General features: G+C 38.4%; 1 protein-coding gene across 3 annotated transcripts in view; it reads right to left on the bottom strand.

Moving 5' to 3' along the window:
* The window catches only part of Atp9b (ATPase, class II, type 9B), a 305,437-nt gene extending 285,299 nt beyond the window's left edge, over positions 1 to 20,138 (bottom strand). For 2 of the 3 annotated variants that reach the window (XM_005373105.2, XM_005373106.2), the window contains exons 1-2: positions 19,902 to 20,138; positions 1,399 to 1,572 (exon numbers count right to left, since the gene is read on the bottom strand). In XM_005373105.2, coding sequence (XP_005373162.1) covers positions 1,399 to 1,572; positions 19,902 to 20,023 — 296 coding nt within the window. In that variant the 5' untranslated portion in view covers positions 20,024 to 20,138. Of the gene's footprint in view, positions 1 to 1,398; positions 1,573 to 19,742; positions 19,855 to 19,901 lie in introns of those variants that run through there. The other variant, XM_005373107.2, reaches the window with a different exon arrangement.
* Positions 20,139 to 25,928: the final 5,790 nt, after the last annotated feature.

Genomic DNA, 25,928 nt, shown 5'->3' with positions numbered 1-25,928 from the left:
GGAATTTTAAAAGGTGGCATTACTACAGATCCTATATATTAGGCAAATCACAGTGACATACTTTAATAACTTCATGTCAATATAAATGTGGAAACAGAACCCTTGAAAACCATAAACCATCATAACACAAGACCAAAAAAATCTGCAGTCTTGAATCTGTTTAAGAAATTAACTATAATGAAATGTGCATCCACAAAGAACACTCCAGGTATACTAGAAAACTGGCTATTTAGCCTAGAAAATGTTTTCAATAAGCCACAGACAATTATTATTAGCATCACCAGTCAGGAATTTCTAAAACACTGATTAGAAATGAAATTCTTTCTTCATATGAAACCTTACAATATACAAAGAGGTGACAGATAGCCACACTCTGAAAGTTGAACAAGGCATGATGAACTAAAACTTTCTCAGCTTCAGCACCTTTCTCTATGTTATCAATTTCTGAATCCCAATAGAATATCACCTCATGAGCTATCCTAGAAGTCAAATCACTGAGAGGAACACCCTTTACAAACTTCCAAAGGGATAATGTAAAGGATGATGAACAATATATTTTTCTACAAGTATTTACTTTCTCTTTATGGATAGAGAGGTATAAATTCATACTGGCAACAAAGGTATTGACTACAAATCTTGAACAACAAAAAGATTGAAAGTGCTGTAATTCATCTGATAGGCTCTGCTTAAGTCACAAATACTTAGCTCTATTCTATTCCTGGGGAGGAAGGTGGCAGTGTCTGAAATGCACAATATGCTTTCACCTACCACATTCTGGTCAAAGGCAAATCACACTAGTTTATCTCAGCACCAAGGAACTTGTTTGAAATACGACTTTCTATCTTGATATGTTGTTAGTTAAATTAACAGAAAAAGCTTATTCTAAGTAAAAGCATTAAAGCTGAATAATTCACATAATTATAGTATTATTAAACTGCATATTATAGGTTCATACCTACCTTTTTGGATAACAAAGGAATACTATCTATATATGTTGGTATAATGACCCAAAATTTATTCTACCATACATTAATTATAAAATCAATTTCCCCTAACTTTTAACCATTAAAACTTCTCATAATAAATTTGGTTTACTTTTCCTTTTAGATTAGCATTGTTTAGTTTTGTGTTTTTTTTTTTTTTTTTTTTTTTGGTTTTTCTCCAGTACCGGGAACTGAACTTACGACCTTGCGCTTGCCAGGCAGGCGCTTTTGCCGCTAAGCTAAATCCCCAGCCCCTGCATTGTTTAGTTTTGACTAAGGTTATTTTAGTGCTCCATGATGACGTGTCTTTAGTTTTTATATCAACATTTAAGAATACATCCAATAAATATATTCAGAACTATGTTTACAAATAACTCTCATGTACAAGAAAAGCAAGTAACAATGAATGACACACCTGGTACAGAAGTACTTCCATCCACCACAGACAAACCACTCCAGTCCTCTTTTCCTTCGTGTTATCCTAGCTCGTGGTAATGTGTGGTAATCACTTTCATCATTCTCAAAACCTTCTTCAGACATCATCAATGGCATTTCATCCAAATGGGCAGACTCATCCTCCAGCTGGTACCTAGTGAGAGGTAAGAACAGATAGCTGAGCCAGGCTAAGCAGTCTTCTGTTACAATGTATGTTTTATTTAAGGAAATATCTGACCTAATTTTGTTAATTACCCATTATTTTCCTTACACTAAGCTGCCTTCAGCTGAAGTAAACCATTATAAATAACAATGGATTGTGCTGTTACTTTCCTTTGCAAAAAGAAAAAATAGTCAAGGCAAACAGGTAAAGAAAAGGCTGTGCCTACATTAGTTGAAGAAATTCGTAACACTCATGCTGTACATACACTGTCAGAACAGCTTCTGCAGTATACCATCAGGCAAACAGCACTATCAAGACTGCCCAACCTTCCCTTACAACATTCAATCCAATAACAGAAAAAACAATCATCTTCACCAATAGACAAAATTTTGTATCTCCAAGTAATACCCAAACACTTCGTTAAAGAAATTTAGTCAACAAAATTCTAGAAATGACAAAACATAGTTGTCTGTAGACTGAATGTCTGAATATTATGGCTGGGTTTTCCATCAAAGTTAATATACTGAAAAATACAAGGAATGATATTATATCCTATTTACTGTCTCTGCTATTGTCTTTACTAAGACATTCTGTTCAATGAAAAAACCTCAATAGCCAACATAATTTTAAACCTACAGTCATTTTCTGATCCCAAGAAACAGTAGCCCACCATCCACAGTCACTTTATCTTTCCTTAACCAAAGCTTTAAAAAAGAAAAACTTAACATACTGAGAACAATTTGTCAGAAACTATACTGGTGACTCAACAACTACTGTCTTTTTTTTTCCCCTGGTACTGAAGATTGAATCTACAGCTTTTGCACTGAGCTACATACCCAGTCCTTTTTTTTTTTTTTTTTGAGGCATGGTCTTCCTGAGTCTGTTCTCCAGGCTAAGCATGAAGTTGTGATCCTCCTGCCTCAAACTCCCAGAATGGTGGAATTACAGACAATGCCACCACACACGGCTGCTGTCTTACTTTTACATCAAGCCTTTCTGGGAAGTATCATTTCAATATGAAAATTAAGAAAGCAGATTTCTGGGTTGCTGTAGGACAACAGCAATCACTTAAACTCTCCCTTCACATCCTCAAAAATCCATATAGAAGACAAATTGAACCAACCAGACTCCACAACTAAAACATAACTAAGAGACAGAATACTAAAACCCTTAATTTACACATAAGGAGAGAAAAAAGTATTCCAAACCAACACAGCCAGTTACACTACAGAGACATCCTTTCAAGTGCCTTTGAGCTTTTTTGAAGAAAAATGAAGCCTGTAGGTCAGTGGAACCACATGCTTAAAGTGCTGAAGGAAAGTGAGTATCAACCCAGAGTGCCATATCCGGTAAAATATTTTCAGATGAAGGAAAACTAAGAGAATTTGTTGACAGTAGATCTGTCCAAAAAGAATGCTAAAGAAAATTTCAGGATGAAGAAAATGACACTAGAAGGAAACTAGGGACATTAGGACTGAAGGAACAGCAGCAGAAAGTTCTTTTCAAATATATGATTATTCGAAGTAAAAATTATAATTTTGTGGTTGTTTTCAATGTAACTAGATGTAAATACAAATGACAACCATAACATAAGGAGTAGATGGTTCTATACTTTACATGAGGTGATAAATGATAATGCTAAGTATACAGTGAAAAGTTAGCTATGTATATTACAATCCTTAGAGTGGGGTTTCTCAAAAGCAACACTATTAACATTTTGGACCACACAGTTCTTTGCTATGGAAGGTTAATCTGTGCACACAGATGTTCAACAGCATTCTCAACCTTTATGCACTAGATGTCACCAGCACTGCTCCCTTGTTGAGATGATGAAAATTGTCTCTAGACATTGCCAAATATTTCCATAATAAAGAAACCACAACTTATAGGGAGTAATTAAAATAATGACATATAGTACCAAAATATTAAAAGTAAAAGAGCACATGATTCAAACACTCATCAAAGGACATTGCACAATTATAAAAGGATTATATCATCAATAAAATCCAGGAATCTTAAATGTGTATGCAACTACCACGTTAGCTTCAAAGCACACACAGCAAAACTGATACAACTGAAAGGAAATAGACAAATCCACAGTACTTAAAGATCAAACTTTTCTCTCAATAGTTAATAGAAAAAAGTCAGAATATAAAGATGTAACCAACACTGTCCAACAACTTAATATCACTAAGCATGAAGTGATTTTTTTTTTTACAAAAACACTTCAATAAGTGTACAAGATTCATTCACCCAAAGAACTCATGCTAGGCCACAGTACCAACCTCAAGAAGTCTAAAATAACCAAAAGCACACAAAATAATGATATCTCATTAGCTCAGCAGCACAGTGCCCACCTGGGCAAGCATGAGGTCGTGAGTTCAATTCCTCGTACAAAAAAAAAAACAACAAAAAACCAAACTTTAAAAAAAGAAATATATCTTGAAACCCCACAAGTACTTTGAAGACAAAAATATATCAGGCTAAAGAGAATCCTTGCACACAGGGCAAAAGAGCAAGTTCATTCAAGTTATCAATTAGAGAATAGGCTGCCACTTAGATAAAAAAAACTAGACTAAAAAAGAACATGTGAGAGTTGGATGAGGTGACACATGCCTGTAACCCCAGCATTCAGGAGTCTGAGGCAGAAGGATCACTGAGTTTGAGGCAAGCCTGGGCTACACAGTGAGTTCAAGGCCAGACTGGACTATACAGCAAGACCCTGTCTCAAAAACAAAATGAAACAAAAACCTATCTGAGGGGGTTTTTGACTAAGAAGCCATGGAGAAAGGGTGAGACTGATGACAATGGCTTAAATTTACTGAGTACTAACCACAGCCAGGTACGAGGCCACGCAATTCCAATGTCTGTACTCTGTACCATAAAATAAATAAAAAACTACAACAAATGAGACACTGGCGGAAATATATGCAACATAAGACAAAAAAAGTTTCTTCTTACAAAACTATATAAAAGCACACCTTTCAAATGACAAATGAGCAAAGACAATTCATAAAACAAATACAACTATATTTACAAATTATGCTTAACCACATAAGGATTTCAAGCACTCTTGTACTAGACACTTGAGTGCCTATTTTGTGCTAGGTACATCCTAAGTAAGCATTGAGAACATAAGAATGAATAAGGTATACACAGCCTCTGACAAATAGGCATAATCAAAAATAATGGTGTTTAAATTTTAAAAAGCTTATTACAGTAAAATACCTATTGTCAAGGACAACCGGATAATTGTGTTTGAAATGAGAGGGCATATACTGACTATTCTAAGGGAGATTAATGACAATGTACCTTTTACTGTAACAAAATGTTTCATTTAAACATTCACTGTATTTTTCAATCATGCCATACTAATCTACTATTTACAGCAATTCCTGTTAAGCAGAAATATTATGGGGTGTCCTTATCCACCTTATTCACCAGATCTGGTGCTATGTGACTTCTGGCTCTTCCTTCAAGTCAAAATGACCAGTAACAGTAAATGTTGTAACCGATTCAGGATACAGAGGAAGCCAAGACAGCACAACTAAAGACACTCACAAAAGTGAATACTGCTTCAGAAGTGGCAAGAATGATGGGATAATTGTGTTCAAAGTGAGGAGTACTTTTAAGGGGGTTAATGGCAATGTGTTTTTAACTGTAATATATTTTTAAAATGTAAACATTAACCATATTTTTCTATCACACTTTCTATAAATTCACATGTTAACAGGACAGAAACAAAAATAAAAAAAGGATACCTGTAAATGAAGAAGTGCTAGGAAGAAAGCAAAACAGGATGCTAAAACTAGAACTGACTGTGCAGGTCTTCCTTGGATTACCCAGGTGTTAGTTAAGTTTCCTCTCTGCTAAGACAAAATACCTGACACCCAAAGTTAAAGAAGGGAAGGTTTATTTAGTTCACAGTTTGTACAGGTTTCAGTCCATAATCAGCTGGCTCCAAGGTAAGGTTGCATATGGCAGAGGAGAAATAGTTCATGATGGGAGAAGATAGCAAAGAGAGAATGAGAGAGAGAGACAGAGAGAGAGACAGAGAAAGAAGAACAGGAGAGTGAGCAAGCTCGAGCAAAAGGAAGAGAACAAGCCTCTTTCCATTATATTGTATGCAGGCCACCTGCCCTAGGACAGGTGTAGCACTCACACCCTTCCATCCCTGGTTCCTGAAAGACTCATGTATATTTCTTCATGCAAAAGGCATTTGGTATGTCTCTAAGAGTGGTCAAAGTCCTAACAGTTTCAGCAATGCTGAAAAGTCTAAGTCTGAAGTCTCTTCTGACATTTAAGGTAAACTCTTAGCTGGGAGCTCCTATAGAAATGCAAAGAAAGTTAAATACTTCCAGCATACAATGGCACAAGATAGACATTTCCATTCCAAAGGTTATAAATGAGGATAAAAAGGAATGAGGCCAAAACAAGTCTAAAATCTAGGAGGGCAAACATTAAGTTTCATGTGCAGCATCCAAGGCACTCTGTGGTAAAATGTGAACTCCAAAGGGCTTGGGTGGCTCTGCTCCTATGATACTTCCAGTGGTTGTAGCTCCCATGGCTTCTCTCTTGGGCCTGCTCTGCTTCCTCCTTGCAGTTTTCCTCAGATGATCCACCTTCCTGACTTCTCCAAATTTCTGGGGTCTCCACTGTAGTTTTGGCTTCACACTCAGCATAGCACATTGCCCTCTCCAGGGTACACTGCCTGGCTTCCCGGACCTTCTATAATCTGGGTGGAAGCCTTCCTGACCCCACAACTCTTGCATTCTGCAAGATGGATGATTCCAAGGTCTGCTGCCAGTTGGAGCAGTAGCCAGGCTTCCTTCTCTCTTGGCGGTAGTGCCTGGATTGCTGAATACTCTGAATTCAATTCTGAGGAATACTCTGAATTTAATTCTGAGGAACAAATTCTCTATGCTGTTTTTGCAATTTTGAGGCTGCAAAGGGTGGAGTACTGCTGCTTCTTGTGATGTCCTCAGGCCAACTTTTCTATTTTCCAACTCCTTCTCAGAAACCAAGATCTCCTCTGTTCTATCTTTGCAGTCCACAATTTTACTGGTGCTTCCTTTCTGGCCAAACTTATGTTTTAAATCATTCTGCTGGGCTCTTTGCTCTTGATTTTCAACATAAATCTGGCTAAAAACCTCCAACAGTAGCCATGCCACCACCTCAACATTAGATTGCCTTGAAATTTCTTCTACAAGTTTAGTAAGCATGCCACCCTTAATCTCAGTCTCAGGCAAAGTCTCTGGACACAAGTAAAATGTAGATAAACTTTTTGCAAATCATAACACACATCATCGGAGTTCAAATGCAGCCAATGCAGTCTTTCCCATCAGAAAAATCCTAAGCCTGATCTTTACTGACTTTCTGGTCTCCTGAGCTCTGACCAGAATCTCCCATACAGAACAGCATAAGGCATTCCAGCTCTACTTTGTAGTCAGTATCTCCAAATCATTCTAAACTCTTCCCACAAGCCATTGGTAAGGTTCCCAAACCACATGGTCAGGTATAGTCACAACAACAACCCCACCTCTCTGGTACCAAGTTTTGTGTTACTTTCCTTATTGCTGAGACAAATACCTGACACTCTAAATTAGGGGACAGATTTATTTAGCTCACAGTCTATAGACGTTTCAGTCCATAATCCGCTGGCTCTAAGAAAGAGTGGCACACGGCGAGGAGAAACAGTTCATGGCAGCAGAAGACAGCAAAAGCAACATCTGTCTCTCATATTATACTCAGGCTACCCGCCCTAGGGCAGGTGCAGCACTCACAACCTTGTTGGCAGAGGAGAAATAGTTCATGATGGCAGAAGACAGCAAAGACAGAAAGAGAAAGAGAAAGAGAAAGAGAGAGAGAGAAAGAAAGAGAGAGAGAGAGAGAGAGAGAGAAGAAGAGGAGAGGGAGAGAGCGAGCAAGCTCAAGCAAAAGGAAGAGAACAAGCACACGAATCAATCACACTCTAGATTCAGCCACCTCGAAAAAGTCTGCCCCCTCCATGACCACATGAAGTTTTGAGGGACATCTACATACAAACCCTAACATGAGAAGGCCATCACAAGAAGTGATGATACATGATAGAATAAAGCCACCTGACAGAATAAAGCCACTGGTCTAGGAAGACCAGCAAGTGGTATAGACATTGTGAAGAGGACAGAGATGATTAGTGGAACAGAACAGCTGAAGAGGTAGGCAAGAACAAGGCATACATGGCCAGAAAAGCACTGGGAAGGCATTTCAATCTAGTTCCAAGTATAATGGGAAGCCTTATAATAATCTTTCCAAAAAGGTCTTTTAAGTCACTCAAATTCAAACAGGAGGAGAATACGCCTTCCTTATCAAATGGAAATAGTTATTCTTAACATTCCGTATGCCTAAGTCCTGGACAAACAGGCAATCAACTGCTGGCAAGTGATAAAAAAAATTGGTAAGTAAGCATTGCAAGCCTTTACTTTTGTAATGTGTACCAACTTTAACTACAGGTTCGAATTATCCATGGAAATTAAACATACATAGAAGACTTACCTACAAAAATCACTATCACTGCTGGTGCTGGGTGGAAGAGTAACCAAGAAAACAGAAAAAAACCTTAATATCCATGATTAAAGAACTGGTTATATATGTGATAGAACTCCATATGGTCACTAAAACTGGTAAGGTAGAAGATCTTTCATTGAATATGTTAGGAGAAACAAAATCACCTATTTTCACACTATTTGAACACACCACTCCACCCATTAAAATAGTACTCATTTTAGTGTCTAGAAAAAGTCTACAAACAATTCCAACTATTCTTGATAATATCATATAACTTCCTTACAACATGAAAATTTCATTTTAGATGATTTATACAAGAAAAAAATTACATGATCTGTGAAGTAACAATCCTAAACAAAAAATATTTTCCCTTAAAAAGTCATTTTTTTCTTACTTATCTATAGATCACATGTTTTAAAACAATCAACTAGGAAATGAATATAGAAAATGCAAAACACCACTTAAATGTAATATTATACATAAAAAAATTTGTAGTCTTTTTCATTAAGTTTTCCAGGCAGTGTTATCACACTTTAGCAAAAGTCACAATCTCACCAAGTTTAACACTGTAAAAGCAGTCTAGTGAGTTCTGGAAGGTAATGAATATAAGCAACATCATGTTTCGTAACCCAGACTTCAGAAATGAAGCCTTTAAACTGGCAAGCAATGTATTATTCCATTTCCAAAGCACTTTTCCTATTGTATTGAAAATTTCACCTCAGTATTTAAAAACAGTAAGATGATGAATAATGGATTTTTTCAGACAGGATAAGCAGAGAATCTTAAGTATCTTTGTTGCCTGGTGTCATACACACTTAATTGGTTTGTCACTCACGAAAAATCAACGTTTCTAGCAATTAAGTATAATTCTAGAAACGTATTTTTTAAATGAGTAAAAAAACGTGAACAAAGACGACAGAACAGATACAAACCCAAGAGTACTGCCATGCTAAAGAAAAAGAACAGCTATCTTAGCTGCTGCCAAAAGCTTAAAAAAAATTAGAAATTTTCAACAGAACATTCAAGTACTTGAAGGCATATAATTTACATATATCTAAATAAAAGTAGGTCAATACAATAACTAGCTTAAGCTCACATTTTACCTAAAGCACCCAACAGCTTTATTGTTTCCACTGAGATTAAAAACATTTCTGAAAAGTCAGCTGATATTAAAAGTAAACTGATATTAAAACATTTAAAATTTGCCTAATGCTCAAACTTTCTTTAGAAAAATAAACACTTCTCCTGTACCTGCACGCTCATAAAAAAAGACTTAAGTGCTGTAAAGAAATGTGCATATTTCCTTCATCACAAGAAGCTATCAAAATCAATTATGTCACTTATGAGCCATTAATAAATGGCAAACTATATGAACCGATGAGAAACTGGGACTCTCCCTTCTACAGTAGGAAAAAAAGATAATAAATGCTCTGATTTGCATGATTTTCCCCCTCCAAACTCAAGTAAGAGAAGGTTAGAATCTACTCAACAGTGCTGGAAGGTGGTGCCTAAAGGAAGGTATCCAGCCATGAGGGTCAATGCTACTATAAAAAGGACTTGCAAGACTGGTTCACTCTCTGCTATTCTTCTGCCATGAGGGGACACAGCAAGAAGACCTGGCCAGATACTCACACCTTTATCTCCCATCCTCCAGAGCTGTAAGAAATAAATTCTTGTCTTTTATAAATTACCCAGTCTCAGGTATTCTGTTATAGCAGCACAAAATAGTAAAAAAAAATGATAAAAGAGCAAATAATAAGCTAATTAATTAAAGAAATGGTACCTGAAAAAGATACCTAGACCTTAGCAGCAAAAACAAGCAAGAATATCAGTCCCTTGACTAAGATACAATTCTTCATATGAACTGCATATACAGTAACCCTGAGCTAGCAATTTCTAAAAGTTTTGTAAAAAGCCTACATATAATCTCCTCAAATGAAAAATTACCTGAATGCTATGTATAGAGATAAACTTCTAAATGAGATATAGAGAGATATAGAGATAAACTTCTAAATTCCAAAATATCCCCCCACCACCACCAAATTCTCATTTGGGAGGTGAGGCCTAGTTGAAATGGGAAGTCACTAGGGACATGACTTGGAAGAGTACTATCTCCCTCTTCGTTGGCCACCATATGGTATACAGCTTTCCTCCTGTTGTAATACCATTTCTGCCTTGGAACCAGCTTATCATGGACTGTACTGAAACTATAAGTCAAAATAAACCTTTCATCCTCTAAGTTGTGAGTGTTGGGTGTTGTGTCCCAGGGACAGGAAAATGATTAAGACACATAATAATCCAATGTGATATAATACGAATCTAGAAATTTCAAGTCCCATGGCCTGTTAGCTCAGGATACATATTCCAGATACCTAGAACTGTGTTGCTCCCTATGATTAACTCTCTCTTCATACTAATACTATTAAGGTACAGGAAAATTAAGTGAAATGTTTGTATTCTGGCAAGTATAAAGAGTTTCTTACACTTGAGTGAACTATGGATCCCTTTTAAAGGAAATTCTTATAAACCTGTATAAAAATGGATCTGATTCAAAGGAATCCTGGGCCTCATCAACTAGATAAATGCTATCATAAAACTCACTTTGGGGGCTAGGGCATAATTTAGTGCTGAAATGCACAGCTAGCATGTTTAAGGCATGCCTTGGGATTGAGAAAGGAGGGAGGAAGGGGGAAGAAAAAGTAGGAAGGAAGGAGGCTAAGATTCAAAAATCAAGGAAGGAAGGAAGGAAAGGAGGCAAGGAAGGAGGAAGGGTTGGAGGAAGGAAAAATTCTGTACTCCCCCTAATAAAATCTCTTTAGTTGTGAACCATCACAGTAAAGGTTTCATATTTACAATTAACAAATTATTAGATTATACAATTTTTAAGATTCAGGGGAAATTGTGTAATTGTGTATAGACCCTAAGAATGGGAAAATTACCATTATGAAAATGTTACATCTTTCAAAAACACTAATGCAGTATTTTGTAGATAATCAGACAATAGCTATCTCTTTTCAACAGAAGTCTCTTTTAAACACTAAAGTTTGTAATACTGTACTACAAATGCCTCTAAGCATGGTCAATAGCCCTACTGATAGAAAAAGCAAAGAAAAAGTACTAACAGACTTGAAGAAATAAAATAACTGTTATGGCTCCTATTTAGATGTCTCTCCAAAGCCTCCTGCCCTTATAGGTAGGGTTATTGGACATGGCTAGATCTAGTGTTGATACTGGGATTAAGGTACTGGATTAGTCCATTAATTGGTTTATCAGCATTAATTGGCTTAGTTATTGGACATGGCTATATCTAGTGTATGATACCGGGATTAAGGTACTGGATTAGTCCATTAATTGGCTATATCTAGTGTATGGTACCGGGATTAAGGTACTGGATCAGTCCATTAATTGGTTTATCAGCATTCAGGGTGTGGATAAATGGGAAACCCCACCCTGGGTATGGATGGAACCACCCTAATGGCTTGTAGCCTGAATGGGATAAAAGTGAAAGGGAGGCTTGCTGTATACTGCTTTCCTCCCTGTCCTGCCATGGACTGTTTTTTCTCTACCATGCTACCCTGCATTGGAGCCAACTGACCATGGTTTAAAACCTCTACAAATAAAGCTGAAGTAAGTACTTCCTCATTTAACTTGTGAGTGTTGGGTATTTTATCCCAGAAATGAGAAAAGTAACTAAGACAATAATGTTCAGTGTCACTAGTTGTTCAGTCAACTGCAAATCTAACTTGTATGATAGTTGTTTAAAACACACATATGAAAAATATCAAATTAATAAATGCCCTACTTTCACAGATATTCATGAGAGAAATTAATGTGAGAAAACTGTTCTAACACTGTCCTGGTTACTTTTCACTAGTTGCTGGGACAAAATAACCAACACTCAAATTAAGGAAGGAAAGGTTTATTTAGCTCATAGTTTGTGGAGGTTTTAGTTCACACTCGGCTGGCTCCAAGGCAGAGTGACACATGACAGAGGGCAACAGTTCAGGGTGGCAGAAAACAGCAAGATTAACGAAGGAGGAACAGCAGAAAGCAGGCCTCTTTCCCTCCCTCATACTGTATGCAAGCTACCCGCCCCACGGTGGGTATAGCACTCATACCCATAATCCCAGCACTGGACTAAGGATCCATAGAAGCCCACCCTATGACTGCATGAGACTTTGTGGGGACATCTAGACACAAACCATCACAAACACATAACTGCATTCCTTACGAACTATGATTCTGCTTACCTACCAATATAAAAACAGGACCATTTCATCTTTAATAACAAAAGCAATATGATATCGAATTTCTTAATGTTTACTATATGCAAAGCACATTTAATTCTTCTCTTAGAAAGTTTTTTGAGATACAAACCCAACGATAAAAAAAATTTTAGGTAAGTTGTAACAATTTATCAACATTACCTTAAATATGTTGTGTTTTAAATTGGTGTAATTAAAATGAAAGAAAAATAATTTCACTTCTCAGAAAATGTCTTTATAATACATTATTGAATTCCTTGCACAAAATAAGAACAAAATGTCAGTTTCATACATTTTCAACTTAAAGGAGTGGTTCTGAAAGCTCCAAAATAAAGAAAACCCCATACAAAAACTTTCCTTTATCAACTATAGCTATGTAACTTAAATGACCACAGTGGAGATTGGGCTTCATAATATAAAGCTCAGTTTTTAGTAAAATAAGGCAATGTACTGTCCAATTTACACTTTTTACTGTTAGGTGATTACTATTATATAGTATGCAGGTCACAAAACAAATATTACAAAAATCATACTTTTAGGTAAAATTTATATGGTTTCAACTACAGGGTAGGAGGTTTCTTTTGGAGACAATGAAAATCATCAAACTCTGACTGATAATGGTAATATCTGTTAGCATACTAAAACCCACAGTGTTGTACACTTTAAACAGGTGACCTGAATCATATAAGAATTCTATCAAAACAGCTGCCAAAGGATGAAAAAACAGTAAAAGTGATTTTAAAATAAAAGAGGAAGGCTAGGAGAGTAGCTCAGTGATAAATCACATATCAGCACATGTTAGGCCCTAGAATAAGATCTCCAGCACCAGACCAAAAAGAAGGGGTAGAAATAAAAAGAGAAAAATAAATCGCCCCTTCTTTCCAGTTCCCAACCAAGCCAAAAGATGTATTTCTCCCTTCTCCTCCCACTTGGAGACAGTTGGAGAGGGGAAAGAAGACGAATAATGACTCAGGACCCAAGGTTCAACACAACATTAAATCCAAAGTTTTCTTCATCTCACATATTGTATTGCATACTAGACAGTCAGTAGAGACTGAAAACAGACTATCTCTTCACCCAAAGATCAGGTAAGGAAGGGGTCTGCTAGTGGACAGAAAACGTTTAGATAGTAACTGCACTACTCCACTCAAACAAGATGGAAAAAGCATAACCCATCCTACACTAGACAACTTTCCTCATCCCCACTCTTTAGCTGTAAGAAAACACTCCTCTCCAGGAGTGGTGGTGCATGCTTGTAATCCCAACACCTGGGAGGCCGAAGTAGAAGGATGTCTATTACTTCAAGGACAGCTTGAGCTACATAGTGAGCTCAAGACCAGCCTGAACTACAACACAAGACTGTCCCTCCCGCCAAAAAAAATCCAAAAAAAGAAAAGGAAGAAAGAAAACCCTCTTCACGGCTAAGATGGTGTCGGAGAAGGCCAAGGGAACACAAGGACATCAATCCCACCTGGCACCTATTCTGAGGTACTCGCCCCTATTTTTAAAAAAATTTCAGCAGATTTTTTTTAAAGATCTAACTGGTTCTTATTAGCAATTCATGAGTCAGGCAGCAACCCACTGAAATGGCTGAAGGAACAAAAAAGCAGCTGGTCATTTTCAAAGTTATCTGAAAGGGCTGAAACAAGCGGGACTTTCTTATGCCAGCTCAGGCTGATTGAAGCCTTATGGACTGATTGCTGTGAATCTGCTGTTTTGTTGGAAAACTACCCGGTTTTATGTACAGTTTGATTATGTAGCAGTAGCACAAGTGACTCCATTCTAGTTTAGACTGCTGGAGCTAGTGCAGAAGCTCAGTTCTCATGGCCTCCAAAACTTTACTCAATACCCTCAACCAGGGACACTAAGGCAAATCTGCCCACCACTACCAGTTCAGAGGTTAACTGAGAAGCAGGAACTCCAGGCACCTTCCAGAGGTAACCACCCCCACAAGTAACCTCAGTGGAAGCCATGAGAGGATGATAACCAGGCCCTCTTCCCCTATCAGCGAAGCTGGTGTCAGCAGAGGGTAGTGAGCCACAGACCCCCACATATGCCCAGCAATAACAGGGCACTCCTCCTCTATCAGCTGTCAAAGGTAGCTGTGGGGAACCATCCCCTTGACCCTAACTGGCATTAACAAGGCAGCATCCTCCATACTTCCCACCAGTCATCTAAGTGATACCAGAGGAAGCCTGATAAATAAGGTCTAGAGTCTCAGAATACAAATATCCTGGATGCAGTCAAAAAACACTCATTATACCAAAAACTGGGAAAAACTCAAATGAGAAAAAGAATCAGATGCCCACATCAAAATTACATAGATAATGAAATTTTTATGACATGAATTTTACACATCCATTATAGAAATGTTTCAATTGGCGCAATCGTGAACATGTGAAACAAATGAAAACATAATTTCAGCAAAGATAGCTAATATAAACAATCAACTGAAAACTTTTAAACTAAAAATCAATGGTTTGCTCAACAGAACGGAGACAGAAGGGGGAAAAAAAAGCATGGATTTGCAGACAAAATAGAAGTTGCCCAATAGGAAATAAATTTCAAACAAATGCAATGAAACTTAGGAACCAGATGGACTATAATAAAAAACTTGCAAAGTGTCATAAAGGCCACAGAAGAGATGACAGAGGCTAAAAAAACTCAGATAGGACAAAAGACAAACTTACAGACTCAAGCTAAGTGAACCCAAAACTGGATGAGCCAGAACCCAAAACAAAGAAATCTATACAAAGTCCATAATACCCAAACTACTGAAAACTAAAGATCAGGAAAAAAGCTTACAAGTAAAGAGAAAGAAATAACACCCTATCAAAGGAGGAAAAATAATTCAACTGACATGAGATTTCTCATCAGAAACTATGTAGCCATAAAGAAGAGGCCTATTTTTTAAGTAATTAAAGAACTGTCACCCCCAAATTTAATACAGTAGTTTTCTCTTTTCTCATGAGGAAAGACTCCTAGCAGATGCTTGAAACCACACAGTACTTAACTCTAAATATTCCAATTTTTACCAATATATACATACCTGTTACATAATTTAATTTAGGAATTAGGCAAAGTAAGAGATTTACAACAGTAACAAAATAGAACCGCCAACAACATACTTATAATAAAATTTGGGGTTATTACAAAGTAAAATAAGAGTTATAGTACTTAAACACAGCAATGCAATACTGAGACAACACCATTGACAGTCCAGTTGAGACAACATCCAATGGTACAGAAAAAGCAGCTAAATTTACTGACGTTTAAAGGTCAAAGTTAGGCTCACAGTGAGCAGGATCATGCTAGTGGAAAGGAAAATGGCACGGGTGGGATCTGAATGGGTTGGGCTTAAGGATTTGAAATGCTTGGTCTTCCAGAGCATGACTGACAGCATGGTAGACAGGATGCTGAGTCAGGTCACAGCTGTAACCACTGCACTTGTCCTTTCCCAGCTCTGCCTACAAGCAGCAGGTCCCAGGACAAAGGTCTGGGGGGTTGGCCATGGGAGGCTTGGCCCTGAGGTGCTGACAGGTTCAGGTGAGAGGAGGGGGAATATCCCATAGGTCAGGTTATATGATCTATATTACCTGTGGAGGGAACACAGCCATGACCAGTACCTAGGCAAGGGAGTCTCTGCATTCCAGGGGATTGACATTTCTAATTCTTAGGAAGAAAGACAGGCCTGAGAAAATCCCTTTCCCTTCTCCTGCTCCATCAGCAGACCAGGAACAGCCCCAATGGCACTACCTAAACAAAGGAAACTAAAGATCATAACATTGTCATTGGAGCTAGAGACCACAAATGTAAATTGAGATCTATGTACTAAATTTCAACATGCCAAAATAAAAGATATAAACAGGACTCTAATTCTAATACACAAAATTCCCAAGATACAATCAAAAACCATGAATTACACAAAGAACCAGATATTCAAAATCTGAATTAGAAAAGACAATCAACTGATGCTAATAGTAAGATAGTACAGATGACAGAATTATATGAAAAGCATTTTAAAACAAACAAAACGTTCTTTAGCAGTCAATTACAAATTCCCCTGGAACAAATAGAAATTGTAACACTGAAAAATACAACAGAAAGAAAACAACATTGAATAGGTTCAATAATTGAATAGTAATAATGGAGTAAAAAATTACTGAACTTGAGAATACATGAATAAAATTTACACAATCTAAAAAACACGAAGGAAACAGACTAGAGGAAAATGGGCCTAAAGGAATTACTGTATATAATATTAATAATGTAAGATCCAGTGTTCATATCATGGATATGAACAGATGATGGAGAGTAAGTAGAAACAAGTTTTGTTTTCGAAATAATGGTTAATAAGTTCCTACTTTTGGTGAAAGACAAAAACCTTAGTCAAAAAAATTAGTAAATACCAAACAAGATAAACCTAGAGACATATATAACAAGACTCATCAAAGTTCAACTTCCAAAAAGCAGAGACAAAGAAAAAGCTTGAAAAGCAGCTAGAGATAAATGACACAGTACCTACAAGTACTGTAATACCAACTGGAGTGACAGTGGATTCCTCGTGAATGGATTCATGAAGTAAAAAGGGAGTGGCAGATTTTTCAAGTGCTAAGAACTATCAGGAATTCTAATCCAATAAAACTCCCATTAGGTATAAAGAGGAAATGAAGACATTCCTAGATGACAGAAATTTCTTTAGAAAGAAAGGAAACAGAATTCTGGAATATCAAGAAGAAAAACAATATAAAAGGGAAACACAGGTATATGCAAGAAACTATATCATGAGTTTTAGCAATATTTAATGACAGAACAGAAATTATAACACCATCTGATTCTCAGGATGTGGATTTTTTTTTTTTTTCCCTGTGTTTTTGTGACAGGGTCTCGCTCAATCAGGCTGGCCTTGAACTCAGTATGTAGCCTAGGCTGGCCTCGGCAATCCTCCTGCCTTAGCCTCCTGAGTGCTGGGATTATACCCATGCGCCACCATGCCCGGCCAGGATATAGCATTTACAGTGTAAAACCTAAATGGAAAAATAGCTCCTAGGCTTCACTGAAACAAGTAAAATTCCTCATACCAACATACCTGTGACATCCAGATCAAACATTTGAAAACCATACAAAGACTGATGCTCAAAACACTCTGCAGATACCAACAGTGTTCCAGTAACCACTCCCCCGCCCAAAGGCAAGAGCAGAGAAACAGGGGAATGAGCTTCTGAAGAAACAAAACAATAAAATGCCACACTAAAGTTCTAACATGTCAATAGGCACCTTAAATTTAAAAGTCACCAATCAAATGACAGCTTGGCAGAGCAGATTAAAATCACAACACTATACTCTGGTTTCTCTTCAGATTATATAAATCACCTTTTAAAATCACAACTCAAGAAGCCACTTCAAATTCTACAACATAGATAAGCTGTAAAGTAATAATATACAAACCTAAATTTAAAAAAAAAAATGAGTGGCTACTCTAATATCTAATAGAATAAACTTTGGGGTAAAGAAAATAGAGATAGTATATAAAAAAAGGATGACCCACTTAGAAGACACACGATTCTGAATGTGCCAAAATACATAAAATATTCACCAAATACCACACTACATAAAGTAAAACTGGCAAGACTCAAAATGTGATTAAAGAAAACCTATTATGAAATGACAGGCACATTTCCAAATAACCATCTTCTATGATTAACTATTTACAGAATTACTACTCCAATTACTCATAGCTAATATCAAGGAAAAAAAGGAAAAACAGTACCTCTGGAAAACCCAGTTCCTCACAGGCACTCTGAAAATGGGCACGGTGCCTATACATTTACCTGTAATCTTCAACGTTCCCATAAGAAAAAATATTACCCACTTTTTTCTGCGGGGGGCGGGGTAGTACCTGGAATGAAACTCAGGACTTGGTGCTTGGCAGGCAGGCGCTGTGCGATTGAGCTATCTCCCCGACCCACCATTTTACAGATGAGGAAATTAGGGGTCAGAGTTTAAGTTACCTAAGACCTGGGTATCTTCCCAAAGGAATTAAAAGCATCACACCACAGTGACATATATTTTACAGCAGCAGTCTGTAAAAGCCAAATCTTGGAAACAACCAGGTGGCCATCAACTTGTGAAAGAATAAAGACGTGGGTTTTTGTTTTGTTTTTACAATGGAGTACTACTCTGCCATAAAGGAGGATACGCTCTAGACATTTCTAGGAAAATGGATGCACCTGGAGTCCACACTCCTTAAGTGAAATAAATAGGACACAGTGTGAATACCGAATTGTTTCTCTGGTGCGAGAAAATTAAAGTGTAAATAAGGACCAAAATGTATTGTGAAATAGGAGGAAAATGTTCAAATGGGAAAGGGAACAAGTGAGAGTGGAGAGGAAAAGGAAAGAAGAGAAAAGTGAAAAAAATGATTAAAGAAAACATGGAAACAAAGCTTTGTAAATGGGGAGGGGCGGGGGGTTGAAGAGAGAGTAGGGGAATGAGGGGACAAAAACATGCTGTATCATGTACAAGTACAAACTCTATGATAAATGTGATCATTATGTATATCTAAAATGTACCAATAAAATCCAATTTAAAAAATAAACAATACAAGCCAGAAAAAAAGTTACCTAAGATCAGTTAAGTAAATGGACCAACATCTAATTCAGTTCTATAACATTACATGCTCTGAACTCTTCTGGTTACATACAGCATTAGTCTCTCAGACAGCCAAAATTTATTTGAAACAAATTACATGAAAACTCAGACTCTGAATTAATGGGATACTGAGTGAAATGTGTGATTTTCACTCCGTGTATTGCTAATTATAATACTTTTTAAAGTTTTTGCCGGGGATGTAGCTCAGCGGCACAAGCGCCTGCCTGGCAAGCGCAAGGTCCTGAGTTCGATTCCCGGTACTAAAAAATAAAATGTTTTGTAAAACATGATTCTTTAAAGTTTCTTTTTAAATAAAGCAGTATTATCTTCTTTGGGTGAGGCAGGTTAAATATGAGCTAAATTCAACTAGTTTTCCACCCAAGTAGGGTATGAGACTTCCATTTTAAACCAAAGATCTGTACCAACCAATAAACTGTAGCCCCCAAGAAACAATTTAACCGGACTCTCCAATTCCAATCCGTAAAAGCAACATTCCCTGTCAAACAGAACTTTATATATACAAGTGTAAATACAAAGTAGACTTAATAGGCAAATGGAAACGTGTCGCCTACATCTCATATCTGTGACTAACTGTGATACTGACGAGGTATGCTTTTAGCACTGTCCTCTCGTTTAGCACGGTCACACGGGTCAGTCTAGGGCCAACTGTAAGCTATCAAGGAGGGGCAGTGCAGTCACCTCCTCATTAGAGGGGAACGGTGAGCCCGGCCGGACGGCGGCCCCTGCCCGCTCCAGGTCATCCGCTCAGCCCAGGCGTCCGGCTCCCAAGGGTTCGGCGGGACGCGCGAGCGACGCCAAGGGATCCCGGGAGGGGTCGAGCGGCCCGCCCGCCGTTACCTTCCGCGCCGGTCGGGCCCCGACCCGGGAACCGCCGGGCTGTAGTAGGCCGTGCGTTTGTGCCTGGCTGCGGCCGACGCCGCGCCGCTGCGCACCGGGTACAGAGGGATCTGGTCCGCCATGTTCGTCCCTCCCTACCCGCTCTTCTCAACCCCGCGTCTATCCCCACCCTCTCGCTTCAGCTCCAACCCGGACGCGGAGACGCCCGCGCCCCTCCGGACCCCGGCGGCGTCGCCTCCCGATGGCGTCAGAGAGCGGCAGAGAAGCGGAGGGCGTAGCCAGATAGGCCCCGCCCACGGCCGGCGCCTGATGACGTCACTGCAAAAGCTAGCACGGGAGTCCCTAGGTTCCGCCCTGGGCGCCAGGGCCGATGACGTCACTAAAAGCGGGGCGTGCCCAGCGGTACCTTCTCCCAAGTGAGGTCCAGCTGCGGTGAAGGGTAGCACCGTGGTCCCCCGGAAGCCGACTGGAGGGTCAGGGTCACCTGGAACCCCCTGCAGCTCGCGTGGTCGGATCGCAGTAAACTCACGGAGACATCCACTTGGGCAGCAAACTACTTTCTCGTCCGCCCCGCGCTTCTGGACGTCGCGAAGCTCCCCGAACCTCTCCGTGGGCGCCCGCCGGCTTCCCTTCTGACAGGGGAGGCCAGCAGGCGCGGGTATTCAGTCCTCACTCCTTGCTCCCCCAAGACTTTGAGTTCCTACTTCATTCATTCCTCAAGCTCTTCTACCTGCAAAGTTGTTTAGATTTCTCCTACTCTTAAAGAAATTGCTGGATTTTAGTCCCTTAAATTACTAAGAGAAGTTACGATTAAGTCTTCAAAAAGTTCTGACCTTTGCCAGTTTATATTTAAATATGTTATTTAGAGTTTAGGACTTCGATTTAAATTATTTCCATTTTTTAAATTTGAGGTTTAAATAAATAAATAAATTTGTGGTTTGCTTTCTGACCAGGTATGCGGTAAGGTTTTTAAGTCCCTATATATAATGCTTACATTAATTCCAAGATCAAGAACGCTAAGGGTCTGGTGAATTTCTAAACTCTACCCCAGTACCCACGGTCTCTGTAGTGTTCCTGGGGATCTTGGAGAGGAGTGTGGTCTCCGAAGCATTAGGTGCCTGCCCTAGCATTCCTTAGGACCCTGCTAGGGTTCTCTAGGCAAACAGAAGCAGTAGGAGATTATCTGTAGAGTGGTATGTGAACTTCTGTGGAAGGACTTATTGTTAAAATACCGGTTTATATGATTATGGAGGATGAGAATTCCCACAATCTGCTGGCTGCCAGCTGTAGACTAAGGAAAACCAATGGTATAGGTTCCAGTCAGGGCTTGAGAAGGAGAAAGTTTGTATATATGTATATGCAGGATAGTTAACACGAGTGTTCTACTGTCCTGTATTTCCTTGCTGAAAGAAACTGTCAGTGAGGCATTGGTTGATTAGCTTTATATGTCTATATGTGTTTTCATGAGAAACTACATTGAAGATATCAATATGTAATACAATAAGCATTGTTAATTCCCTACCACTCTGTTTGTAACTCTGTAATGTCTGTACTGATCCTATGCTATTTTGTAAAATGTTGTCGGTCTGTTAGTATTTTCCTCCTTTAATTTCTAAAATAAAAAAAAAAACAGGCCAAGGCAGGAAAGGTAAACATCTAAAACAATTATGTAATTCTACTCTTCTCAGCTGTCAATGGATTGGATGATGCCCACCCATGTTGCAGGGAGGGATTGTCATCTGCTTTATTCACTCCACCAGCTCCAATGCTCCAGTCTCTTCCGGAAGCACCCTCAAAAAGCAAATGGAGAAATGTTTACCAGCTATTCCATGGCCCAGTAAAATTAACACGGTTAACCTTAAGATGCCTTCTGTAATAAAGCCTCTGGAAACCCTCACTGTTCAGGAAAAGAGTTACTCACATAACACCTGCCATCCCTAACACTGAGCAATTATTTTGAAACATCCAGACTGCTCACTTGTCCCCTTCAATGAAGGACTATCAAGTATATGTGAAGACTCACTGAAACATCTCCCACACTTCCAAAACTCGCAGCTTAATCCAATGCTTGTCAATTAGAGTATAGATGCGTCCTATTTTTACTCTATAAAATTTAACTTACTGTCACCCTTGAACTGTTGAAAATGTGAAGTGGGTTCCCTTGCTCTGAGTTTATAAACACTATTTGGATACTGTTCCAGATTTGTCTTTCACAATTTATTTGTTGCAATGTCTATATTTTTATTCAAAAAATCATCTCATTTTCTTTATCCATCTATTTCATTTCTGACTGCTTTGTCTCATTATTTATCTGAATGGGAAGTGTTTCAGTTGTTGATCTAAACGGGTGTTGGCATTAAGATTTCTTCACATGTCTGAGAATTTAGATTTGCAAAGCCATTTTAAGTGGGAGAAAGAGAAGAGCTATTATTCTTTTCATCCTTCGCTCATCCCTCATCTCCTCCTTCCCTGTCTTTATTCCTCCTTATTTGGGAAGGAGGAATATTTGGTAATGTCACTGTTACTTGTACCTGGAGTTCAGAATACACTCCTACTGTGGAATCTCAAGAACCCCTGTGATAGTCGTAGAATGGCAGATCCAGAATCTGCAGTCCACTGGTTCATTTGCCACCCATAGCCTGAAAAAAAAAAAACTATGAAACTGTAAGAAACAGGATTTTGTCTGATTGGTTGGTTAATGTATTCATCTGTTTTCTATTACAATGATGAATAGAAAATCATGAATTTTATTTTTTAAAAGGGAGATGATCTGTTGATGGATATATAGCTTCTTCTAAGATTTAGTTATTATGAATTGTGCTGCTATAAACATGTGTGCATGTATCACTGTACTAGGATGTCTTTAACTCCTTTTAACTATAAGAGGAATACCTGGGTAAAATGGAATTTCTACTTTTAAGTTTTTGAGGAATCTCCACACTGATTTGCATAGTAGTTTTCCATTTTACATTCCCACCAACAATAAAGAAGGGTTCCTTTACCCCAACAGCGTCATCAGCATTCGTTGGTTGATTTCTCTTCTTTTTTACCACTGAGCTAAATCCCCGGCCCCAGTTAATTTCTTGATGATAGAAATTCTTTCTGCAGTGAGAATCTCCATGTTTTTTTAATTTGCAATTTTCAAAGGGCCAGTGACGTTGAACACTTTTTCATATATTTTTGGCCATTTGTACTTCTTCATCTGAGAAGTGTCAGTCATTTCAGATGTCCATTTTTTGATTAGGTTTTTAAATTTGGAAGGTCTAACTTTTTTTGAGTTCTTTATATGTTCTACATATTAATTCTTTGAGGAGTAGGCGGCAAAAACATTTTCCCATTCTAAAGATTGTCTTTTCATTCTATTTGTGATTTCCTTTCTTATGCAGAACATTTTTAATTTGATGTTACTGTATTTTTTGATTCTTGGTATTATGTCTTGTGCAACTGGGGTTCTGTACAGAAAGTCCTGTCTGTACTTACGTTGTCAAGAGTTTTACCTATTTTGTCTTCCAGCAGATGAAGTGTTTCTGTTTTAATAGTTAGATCTTTGATCCATTTTGATTTTAGTTGAGTGTATGTGAGAGATATGGGTCTATGATCAGTCTTCAGCATTTGGATAACCAGTTTTCTCAATGCCATTTGTTACAGCGGCTATCCTTCCCTTTGAAAGTATTTGGCCGCTTTGTCAAAGCTAAGGTAGGTGAGTGTTTCTGCATCCTCTATTCTGTTCCATTGATCCACAAGTCTGTTTTTTTCCCCCAAGTATCATTCTGTTTTTATCACTGTAGCTTTGTAGTATAAATTGAAGGCCAGGATTGTGATGCTCCCTGCCTTGCCCTTGTTTTCCCAAATTGCTTTTGCCATTCCAGGCCTCTTCTGGTTCCATGTGAATTTTAGGATTCTTTTATATAGTTTTGTAAGGAATGCTATTGGTATTTTGATTGGGATTGTTTTAAATATTATAACAGTTTTGGAATTATGGCCATTTGTACTATATTGGTTCTGTCCACCCAAGAACAGAGGATATCTTTCCATTGTCTGATATCCTCTTTAATCTCCTTTTTTCAGAGTAGGATACTGTAGTTTCCATTGTAGAGATCTTTTCATCTCATAGGTAAATTCATAAGTATTTCATTTTTCTTTATGCTGTTGTGAAAGGTACTATTTCCCTGATTTCCCTCTCAGTGAGTTAGTTATTGGTGTGCAGGAGCATTGTTGATTTTTGAGTGTTGACTTTCTATCCTGCTATGCTACTGAATTTAGTTATTAATTCTAGGAGTATTTTGGTGGTGTTTGAGCTCCCCTAAAAAGTACCACAGGACCTCAGCACCAGTGAAGTCCCAAGCTCCTCTGATGATAAGTACAGCCAAGTTCCCATCAGGAAAGCCAACGCACCAAGCTTCTCCAGGAGACTGAGTAGTGCACCATCTTCCCATCTGGAGCCAGGAGGTGATGCTTAGAGTGAGGACCAGAGCTCCCTGCAACGTGAACCAAAGCCATTCTCAGCAACAACAAGGTCCCAACCTCCATGGAAGATGAAAACAGCCAATTTCATCAGGAAAGCCAACATGACAAGCTCCTCCAAGAAAACCAACAGCTCCTTACAGCTTCTCTCCACTTTCAACAGGCTCCCTATAGCTTCTTCCAACTCTCAACAGCCTTCTCAGTTCTCAGCAGCCTAACTTTTTCTTCTCCAGTTCTGCCTCTTATGCTGCTGGCAACAATCCTCAGATGGGCCTCCCACACCTGCACCATGCTTACTCAGTTCAGCTGGATATTATAAGTTGACCACCAGTTGTCAGTCCATCACAATCCCCCCCTGGTCAACTTGATAACCATACTCATTTGCTTAATCCATGGTGTCTAGTGGAAGATTGTTCAGCTTCTGCCTTGAATCCTCCAGGCTTCCAGTGTAGACTCCTCAGCCTTCCCTCACAGACCTATCGGCCTACTGATGCAGACTTGCACAGAACACTGCAGTGAACTTCAGACTTTGAACTAAATCCTTTGGTCTCCAGTGTGCAGGCACTCTCTGCATGCTTCCTCATTCAACTCTGTGGCTGACCATCATAAGCCAGTCTTGTAATTTCTTATACATTTGTATATCTTGTGTTATATCTGTTTCTCTAGTAAAACCGTGACTGGTACAAGACCCAAACTAAAAAAAACAAACAAACTTCAAATCATAACAGTAGCTTTATCACTTGTATCAAGGGCTCTTTAGGCAAAATCTTCTGTGTGTAGGAGGTTCTTAGTTTGTGTCTGTCTCAAGGTCCTACTTTTCCAATTAATTAAGAGTGAGATGTTGGTATTTAATCTGCTGAGTCTCCTGTCCTTTGATGCTGGGTGGTGAAGTTATTACCCCAGAACTTCCCAATATTGTTATGGAAGTGAGAACAACTGATTAAAATAGATATGACATCCTAGCTAAAGTAGTATAATTAGTACTGACAATAGCTCAAGCATAATTTTTTTTTTTTTCCCTCCGGTACCGGGAACCGAACTCACAACCTTGCGCTTGCCAGGCAGGCACTTTGCCGCTGAGCTAAATCCCCAGCCCCTCAAGCATAATTTAGAAACTGACAAATTGTGGAAACTATTACTTTTGTACCTTTAACCACAGAAGCAAAATCTATAGTTATATAATAGAACTATAGTTATATAATAGAACTGATCATAATTTGGGAGGTTGTATACAAAGTTTCTATAGTTATATAATAGAACTGATCATAAATTGGGAGGTTGTATACAAAGTTTCCCTTGGTAGAGTGATGGGGAAATTTAGGAAGGACATAGAACAGAGATAACTGAAAAGAAATACAGTAGAAGCCAGGCTGGAGGATGATGATTATATTACACAAGCTTTGGGAAACTAGGGAAGAGTGCAAAAGAAAAAGAATGAAGGGGTAAGTAAGCAAGGGATTATTGAAGTTGACCAGAAAAATTAGAAATGCCATTCATATGAAAATATGATTAAGTCTAGAGAAGTAAATTAAGAAAAGGCGGAGAGAAGATGAAAAGCTAGAA

This window comes from Chinchilla lanigera, unplaced genomic scaffold (genome assembly GCF_000276665.1).
Source record: "Chinchilla lanigera isolate Chin_1 unplaced genomic scaffold, ChiLan1.0 scaffold00001, whole genome shotgun sequence".
Taxonomy (NCBI): Eukaryota; Metazoa; Chordata; class Mammalia; order Rodentia; family Chinchillidae; genus Chinchilla; species Chinchilla lanigera.
This window is presented reverse-complemented; position numbering and strand designations above follow the sequence as displayed.